The sequence below is a fragment of the Rhodnius prolixus genome, unplaced genomic scaffold (genome assembly GCF_049639745.1).
Source record: "Rhodnius prolixus isolate KJV_2025 unplaced genomic scaffold, Rpr scaffold_6, whole genome shotgun sequence".
Taxonomy (NCBI): domain Eukaryota; kingdom Metazoa; phylum Arthropoda; class Insecta; order Hemiptera; family Reduviidae; genus Rhodnius; species Rhodnius prolixus.
The window spans coordinates 35,112,853-35,121,923 of NW_027411634.1; the positions used below are offsets into that span (position 1 = coordinate 35,112,853).

The following is a 9,071-nucleotide window of genomic DNA, read 5'->3' on the forward strand; positions in this document are numbered from 1 at the left end:
AAAGGCCGAAAGGTCTTCTAATCAGCAATTATTCCATTAAATTAACTATGTTTTAAGAACATATTATCTTGAAAACAAAAAGCAAGTATTGAGAACAAGTTTCTGCTCATTTTAACTGAAAACTTAAGCGCCTATTTAAAAAAAAAACTCGGTAATGTTCATTTTTTTTTGTATTTTGTCATTTAAACCTCTAAAAGTTTCAGCCCTTATTTGTTTCCTGCCCAAATGATGAAAATCTCGTTCTCTCTGTATGCAAATGTTGATCTCATTAAATTTTCCTAAGCAAACTCGGAACATTCAAATGATGTTTTACTATGCTTGTAAATTTGATTTTGTATTTGGCTTAACACGTATTTATGTTTTTCTTTATTCAGGATTTATTGGAAAGGGGATGACTAGGCAGATGAACAAAACCTGGAATTACATCGGTAAAGGTGTTTTAGGTACTTTAGGAATTGTTTTTATTTTTCCGACGTTATGCTTATTGACAACAATACTGAGTTTAGCAATAGCGTGTACAGCATTTTTATGGTAAATAGCCTCTTATTTAATTGTAAATAAATTATTTATCTTGATAAATATTGTTATAAGAAATTTAGTTATTGTCGTTTTTTTTTGTTTTTTTTAGGATGCCAGCGATCACACTTGGTCTTCAGATTGGCATGGGTCTAATCTGGGATATTGATAGTCCTGTACAAGAACGAAACAAATATATTATTATACTTGAAGCATTAATTTGGGATATCATCATACAGGGGCTTTTGCAGCCAGTCGCAGCAGTTTTTATAAGCTGTGCAGTATGCCCCTTGCTTTCTTTAATAATTATTACTTGTTAGTATTTTATATTATTATAGTGTCGAAAATGTCATTATATCTGTGTTAAAATTTGATTGAAGGTCTTTACATTTTGCCAAAGTCTCGGAAATAATTTATTTCTTCCATTAGGTTTATATCAAATGAAATAGCAAACCAACGATGTTAGGTTGGGCTAATTCCACATTTATTTCTTATCGCAGTACTAATGTGTTATAAGTACAAATTTTATTGAATATGTTTGTTTATTAAAGAGTTGGATTGGTTTGCTATAAATTACATTAGCATGAGAAAAGGTGGCTAGTTCCACCGGGTTTGAAGAATATAAGAACCATATTCGAGACAATTTTTGAATAACTAAAAATCGGTTGAGGATAAATTCGCATTTCTGGTTGTCCGAGTTCTAACAATGTATCTTAATATCGGAAGAGACAATAAGAAAAAAACAAACATTCTAATTATATGTTCCGTTGCGTTCACAGTCTCACAACCATGTGCTAACATTTTGTGTGTTTGTATTCAGAAATTTTAAAACAGATTTCCCGCATTTGACCGAAAGAAATATGTATTTTTGGGACAAGAGCAAAAAGGTAAAAGTTTTGTAAACTATCTAACCAACTTTCAATTTTAACGTTTTTCTATTTAAATTAATTTATTAATTTTTAATTGAACATAGTATCTTTTATGGTTTAGTTGGCGCTCTAAGATACATATTGAGATTGGCTTGGGATTCTTTTGTCTTCCAAGTGGTAATTAAAAAACGTGGTAGAATACCCGCATCTGACAGTGTCATCGTTAAACGCATTGAGGGTCCTGGCCTCAATAATAATTACTTTTATCAAGTATGTAATTATTGAAATTTGTTAAATTCATTAAAAATTGAAGTCTGAGTAATAAAGAACTTCAGCTGGCCAATACTGAAACAATATTTTTGTATTTAGATAAGACCAGAGCAAGCTTTAGCAGCGTTTGAAGCGAAACTGGAATTGGATGAACTTACTGCATTTCAGCACCAAATGGAATTGAAAATCATGCAACCACAAAAAGATTTTAGGTATTTACTATGTCAAAAATGTTGTGCGTACACTCAAGACTTATTTTCCTTTTCACATAACCGAATAAAAATCCTGCACTTGTGTGAGTGTGTGCCGACATATTTTATCCCCTAAACATTGTTTAGAGCTTACATAAAGAGTTTCATCATAGACATGGACAGGCAAATGAATTTATTTCTGAATGTGATCATAGTTGCAAGTATTTGTAAGTAAATAATTTATGTGTATAGACGAAGCAATATAATGCTGCTAAATGTTTTAGTTACCTTTTTCCTTTTTTGCAAAATTCATTTTATTTGGGAGTAAGCCAAAGTCGACTTCTATTTCTGTCTCAAGATTCAGATTAACCAGATTAGTATCGGCGTTAATGACCTTTCTTTGGAGAAGCAAAACAAAGTATAGGGGAGATTACAAATCGTTCTCTTCTCCCGAGACTGGAGACAAAAGAGGCATACTGTGCCGACCCCCGTAAGATCTGGCAGTAAAACTCTGTCTAGTTCGTAACTTTTGGACCATCCGGCTATTTTATCTTTCTTGATTCGTGATAATTGTTTTTTCCGAGGCAGGGTGGTTGGCCCTGCGCTCAGTTCCTAACCTGGAGGACCAGGAGCATTATTTCGGAGAGCTCACTCCTAGAAGAGTTGCCGTCACGTTGGCTAATGAGTCTCTTCTACCCATTTGCGGTAAGCCAACTGAGTCGACTTATGGATAGTTGACTGAAAATATAGTTCTTCCGCCACCACCCTGACTATGTAACCCGCTGCAATCAACATAGTTTGTAGATTATTTTGCCATTAAAATATGTTTCCACGGGGCATTACGAGGAAGCGAAAAGTGTTGCGAAAAATCTACGGGGCCCGGTGTACATTAACGGTGAATGGAGGATTCGAAAGAACGAAGATATCTAGAGACTATACGGAGAACCCGACATAGTTTCTTGAATCAAAAAAGGCAGGCTGAGGTGGTGGCTCGGCCATGTTGAACTGATGCCCCATCAACGAGTTCCTAGAAACCCAGGGGGTGCTAGACGTAGAGGTCGTCCTAGGATAAGATGGTTGGATGTCGCAAAAATTGATCTGTGAAAGACGGGTGTCAGAAGATGGTGCCAAAAAGCAGAAGACAGGGATGAGTGGTACTCTCTCTTGAATGATGCCCAGGTCCTACTATAGGACTGTAGCACCATGGGAAGAAGAAGAAGTAAAACTCTGTATTTTTAGAAGGTCAAGGGTTTCCCTAATAGCCAATCATTCGTTTTTACCCGTTGTATTCTCTCTCCACAAGTGCCAAGACATAAGAGGTCTCTCAACTCAAAAGCGCCTCTTTTGAGTACGAGTGCAGTTATTCGTCCAGTGCAGGATGTTTCACGACACTCCTTGAGGCCCTTCAAATCTGTAAAATCCTGAATAGCACACTAGAAACCTATCTCTTAAAACTAATCCCAGCTACTCATCAGTAGTCAGCACAGTTGGGTTAGGCAGACCTTCGTATAAACTACGATAATATGATCCATAACTTGTTAGACGTTCTATTCCTATTATTTAATATGAAATGTGTAAAGTTGAAACTCAGTTGTGTCTGTTTATTGTTTTGCAAATTGTAATAATGAAGTTGTGCCAATGGATTGTAATGTACAACCCTAATTTTTAATAATAAAAATACTTGAAACTTATATAAATTTAAAAAGAGGCCTTAAAAAAAATAAAAATCTAGGCAAACTTAGTGCCCCACTTTTAATAAATATAATAAAACTTCAAAATTATCTTAACTAGTAAGTGAAGGTTTTCAGTTTATAATTATTATTTCATTTATATATTTTTTAGTCAGTTTGTCTCAGCTTGTTTTGGACCATTTTCTGCAACTCTGGCTAGAGTGGGCGCTTATAAATCATTAGAGAGAGAAGGCCATGATTTACTTACAAGTCTTCAAGAGAAGTTAGAAAGAAGAAGAAGAGATTTACACACTGGTCTGTCAACTTCACTTAGATCTAAACTCAAGCTGAATACAATTGATCTAAAGGTTAAGTTTTTTCTTAAAAGTTATTAGAAAAGGAATACATGAACTAAAGTAAAATGTCAGAAATCTATCATAACAACATATTACATTTGGAGCGGATAATGTCTCGGTAATAAATTAATTATTTATTTTTAAATAGATCGCCATACAGCAAGGTGCACTTATGCTGGAGAGATTCTATCCAGCTCATGTGCTGTGGAGACTATCCATTAGCGAGCAGGAATTTTGGGAGAGCAAAGCTTTAACAATGAATGATTGGCCAGGACTTGCAGCACTTTTATATTCGGATGTATTCAGCCTTGACTTTCTGACGCCATTAAGTGACAATGATACTAGTTTCCGGCTTGAGGTTTGTTCTTTTTTTTTCTTCGCAATTTTTACTTTTTTTTACGTACTACATGTATTAATATAAATATATTATAGGCATCCCCCCAAGTTGACCTCGGTAGATACAGTGAATTGGTAAGAGGTGCTGCTGGACTTGATCTGTTGGGACCAGTGTATGCACCTCGCGCAAATATTCAAGTGCATTCTCCTTTTCTTGACGTGTCTTCGTTTAATCCACGTTATAGACCGCCGCATACCAAAGCAAGGTATTTTTATTTTATTATATTTTATAAAAAATGAAAATTGTTGAAGCGGTTTTTATACAATTTTGTTTTCTTCGATTCTTTTCATCCCCACTTCCCAATAAATTACGTTTCTATCGTTATAGAGACACAAATAGTGGTTTGTCAACTTTACAAACGACTCTTGGAAGTCACGGTTGGCAAAACAGATGCCCTTGGAAAAGACCTGATCATAGTTATAGTGCCGAGAAACTAGTTATACCGTTACCACTACCACACCCTGCTCAGATTGCTATCATCATTCACAATAGGGATTCAGATTCTCCGATTCCTTGTGATTCGGAAATCTGCAGACATATACTGAGGTAATTTTATTTTAATTATTCATTTTACATTTAATATTCATCCGTCGTAGTTATTATAAACCCAGAAAACTTGATAGTAATTAGTGAATTAGAGTTGGTAAACTTTTCTTGGCAGTATATAAGTACTGTAACAGTTACTTTTTGAATCTGTCCAGCTCCATAACTTTGTTCTTTAAGCTACTATTACACTAAGAGGAATAACGTGAAGTCTGAACAAAATTGGTGTGTATGGCTAGTAGTTAAGAGGGTGTTGGTTTATTACATATACGTGTGTAAGAGTGCATATGCACGCAGAAATGGTTATTTTTATTGTTTATTTACTTAATGAACGAATACAGGTGTTCGAGTTTTATTTGTGAACGTTTGCATTAATTTAAAATGCATTCCATTATTGATTTGGGCGATTACCAAATTATGATGAATACTTTGATAAAAATTTAGATTTCATGATGGAAAAAATATTAGTTGATTGAATTTATTGTTAGGGACCAATACTTCTGATTGGATGGGCAATATTCTGGTAATGGTCAGTGTTGACCGTGTGAAAATCTGACCGGAGATGGGCATCGCACTTTAGGAGGTTCTAGACACCAAAGATCTAAAAATTGATATAAAGTAAATTGATATTAAAATTGTGAAAATAATGATACCATTCGTCTTCTTAATAACTTTTACATTAATTCATTTATACTTAATAACTTTAATTTTTATAATAGGGCTCTTGAAGAAGGTAGTGAAGACAGTGGCGGAGTTGCACGTTATCGTGGGGGTGGTGAAGGGGAATCTTCAGACAGTCTACGATCGTCAGTATCATCATGTAGTGCACCATCATCGGCGGCGGCGGCTGGCAAGGGTGGAACAAGTGCCGCAGTAGGAGTTTCTGAGCCTTGGGCAGAATGGACTACTGGAAAGCGAACATCAGTTAGAGTTGATCTAGCTTCGCCAGAGGATATTACTCTAGATTCAGATTCAACGAGAGTTGTCTTCTCAGCGTATGGAACAACAGTCTAAGAAGCAGTTTACTCCTCCAGACTATCTATTCTTGAATTTGTAAATAAAACACCGTTAGTATTAAAGAATGAAAAATTTATTATACTAATATGCGGAAATAGAATTATAACTTAATTAATTGCTCTCTCTCACTCGTATCTTTTTAAAATTATTTTATAATGGGTTAAAAAGTTGAAATTAAATCTTAAGTTCTTTTTCTTTTGCTGTTTAAATCCTTATATATTTTATTATTATTTATTGTTGTAATTTAAGGCGCGTCAATATCTAAGATCATTCGCATCCAGAGCTTTCTTAGTGCACATCCGGCCTCCGCAAGTATTCCCTCGCTAGATATTATCCGTCACCGGGTAGTGACTAGTATCAATATTTATTTATTTTTTATTTTATTTATTTTATTTTTATTTTTTACTTAAATTATAGAAATAAAATTGGTAGTTTAATATTATTACATCACAAAAAGCAGAAATTGTTTAAAAACAAAAGCAAAAAAACAAAATTCTGTCTTTTCGATTGAGAGAAAAATTGTTCTATTAAAAAAATTAACTTTTTTTATTTTATGTATCTATCGTGACCATTTTTAACCCTTTTAAAAAATAAACAGACGTATTTAAAATCATTTTTTTCTTTTGTGGGTTGCCTAATTATTATTTAATTGTTAATCTAATAGTTGTATTCTGAAACCAACGTATTTTCGTTTGTAATATCTCTTTAAAATATTCGTGTTAATTATTTCTGCTGTTTAACATATTCGTTAAAAAAAATGAAATTTTTGTTTACAAAAAAACGTTAACAAATTATAATTGATGTTTATGCAAAAGGATACAAAAAAAAAAGTACTTCCTTATTTTGATTTTACGTAGATACAAGTGTTTATTTGTAATTGTTGAGTTTTTGTCCTTTTTTGCTATAAGGTAGAACACTTATTAATTTATTATTTTTTAAAATTTTCAACCATTCTTGTTTCCGTCCATTTAGGTCTGGATAAAAAGAAATGTCTGTGGGCAAATTTTAAACAATTTCAACTTAATAGTTTCAAATTTAACAAAAAAAAAAAATGATTATGTATTTATTATATTCACTTTTTATTTATCTTCTTTCAGGTTTATTGTATTTTTTATTTACGTGCCATTTTTTGCTAATGAATGCATAGCTGCATTTGAGAAACCACTTGAATCTCAATGTTCTTACTTTATACAAAAAAATTAAATGCCATAATTCTATATTGTTTAAACAGTATAAATAGTTAATGACTTTTATTTTCATTCATTAATGTGGGTACTTAACAAAAAATTTGTTTAGGTTATCACGAACAACTTTTATGCAGCATACATTTTGCGCATGGGCAGTTGTATTTGCTTCTGCTGGTGGGAAAATATTCGCAAATCATCTGTGAGATAGCCGTGTGGACTGGACAATTCTGGCTTCTCGAACGGTAATAAATCCAATTCCATGTAGCTCAGTCACTTATCGTCTCGACGTCCGCGTCAGGAGCAGTTTTGCCGCTCAAAATTGAAGCGGATTCAGATTACTTGTACGTTTAGCGTGAACTAGTCTTCGCTTTCAGGGACAGAGACCGAAAAGAACACCTACAATTCTTTACTTATTCAGAAGCTATTGCATTTTGTTTTATCATTCCGCATTCAGTACAACAAAAATCAAAAATATTTTGATAAAGGTTCAAAATAATCAAAAGTCATGTTAATCTTTAACTTGATTTAAGCGATAAAATTTTCTTCTCTCTTAAAAAAATCGCAAATTTTATATTAATTTTTAATGTGCCTCAATTGATTTCATTTTCTTATAATTACGATAAGCTTTATTCTTCTCTCCCTAATTACAAAGTTAAAAAAAAAAAAAAAAAAAAAAAATTAAACAAGGAGTATTCGTACCAAACTTACACATTCATTTGTGAATAGAAATAACTTTTTTATATATAACAATACATACATGAAATTTCAACAAAAAATAATAATAAAAGCAATAAATACAAAATTTCGCCTCAATAATAATTTTTAAAAAATCTAAATAAATTTTAACTTGAGAGTAATTCTAAACGAATTTTTGCTGAAAAATTGTAAAGCACATTTCAAATAAAATTTTGCACTTCTACACTAATAAAGTGCTTCAGTTAAATACAAACGCATAAATATATTATATCTAAAAAATAAATTTATAAATTTAAAACAAAAGTGAACATATTTTATAAAATTATAATAAAATTTGCTTTTTAGCCGATTATTTTAAAATAACAATCCTCACAAAACATACGATATGACATGACTCTGATTGTTGTAATTTATTTTTTTATTTAGCATTTTATTGTTTCCCTTCCATAAATTAAAAATAAACTTGATTAAATTTTACCCACTTAAGATGGACTTGATAAATTCTAGATAAATCTCGCATTAGATATCCTTATAATACAAAAGAAGTCATATTTTAAATTGACTCTTTCTTTTTATGTTTTGCGTTTCTACTTTACCAATAAAAATTCACTAATAGGTAACAAATAGTGAATTGATTGTATAAACGTTTTGTGAAATTAATTTTTTGTATTTTAATTTTTAAAAAATTAACGGTTGTAAAAATAAATATTTAATATTTAACGCTTTAAGGTTAATTCATAATTCAATAATTAACTCCTTATATGCAGAGTGTACCTTCTAGAATGGTCGACATATGAGGTAATTCTACACTTCATTCCTATAAGAATAGTTCATATTAAACCATGGTCTCTTCTCTGTTTTCGAAAAAAAAAAACGGAATTTTAATTTTATATCATTTTTTTCACATTATAATGGGCATAAAAGATGATTATGTGATTTTCTCAAATGTTATAAGAGAACCGTGTCATTTTAGAACTCAAAATTAATAAATAAATATTCTAATGTGCGTCAAATCCAAATTCTCAAATTTACAATTATACTTTGGTATATTTTTACAAATTGAAAGTAGTAAAAATATAAATATTAAAGAGGTGCAAGTGGAGAAGTAATTAGAATAAAATGTTTTATCTTTTTATTTATTTCAATTTGTCATTTTCACATTTGTTTTCTTTCAAAATTGCCAAATTTAAATAAAACAAGACCCTTAGGGTAGTGCACTAGTGGGAGATGAAGTTACTTCTAATTTAGAAAATTATTACATTTGTTTAATTTATAATGCTATATCTTGTAAACATTTTCGAAAATCTTACTAGCACTCCAAGGAAAATTGAATGTTATTTCGATGGGAGTTGATTAAAT

The 9,071-nt window shown here is 31.6% G+C and overlaps 1 protein-coding gene across 6 annotated transcripts in view; it reads left to right on the plus strand.

Annotated features, from left to right (window-relative positions):
* Positions 1-7,702, plus strand: part of LOC141460659 (uncharacterized) — a 23,953-nt gene extending 16,251 nt beyond the window's left edge. For 5 of the 6 annotated variants that reach the window (XM_074140878.1, XM_074140882.1, XM_074140879.1 and 2 more), the window contains 9 exons: positions 375-531; positions 629-831; positions 1,507-1,655; positions 1,755-1,867; positions 3,689-3,884; positions 4,021-4,230; positions 4,305-4,474; positions 4,597-4,815; positions 5,532-7,702. In XM_074140878.1, coding sequence (XP_073996979.1) covers positions 375-531; positions 629-831; positions 1,507-1,655; positions 1,755-1,867; positions 3,689-3,884; positions 4,021-4,230; positions 4,305-4,474; positions 4,597-4,815; positions 5,532-5,826 — 1,712 coding nt within the window. In that variant the 3' untranslated portion in view covers positions 5,827-7,702. The remainder of the gene's footprint in view (positions 1-374; positions 532-628; positions 832-1,506; positions 1,656-1,754; positions 1,868-3,688; positions 3,885-4,020; positions 4,231-4,304; positions 4,475-4,596; positions 4,816-5,531) is intronic. The other variant, XR_012462275.1, reaches the window with a different exon arrangement.
* The last annotated feature ends 1,369 nt before the right edge of the window (positions 7,703-9,071 follow it).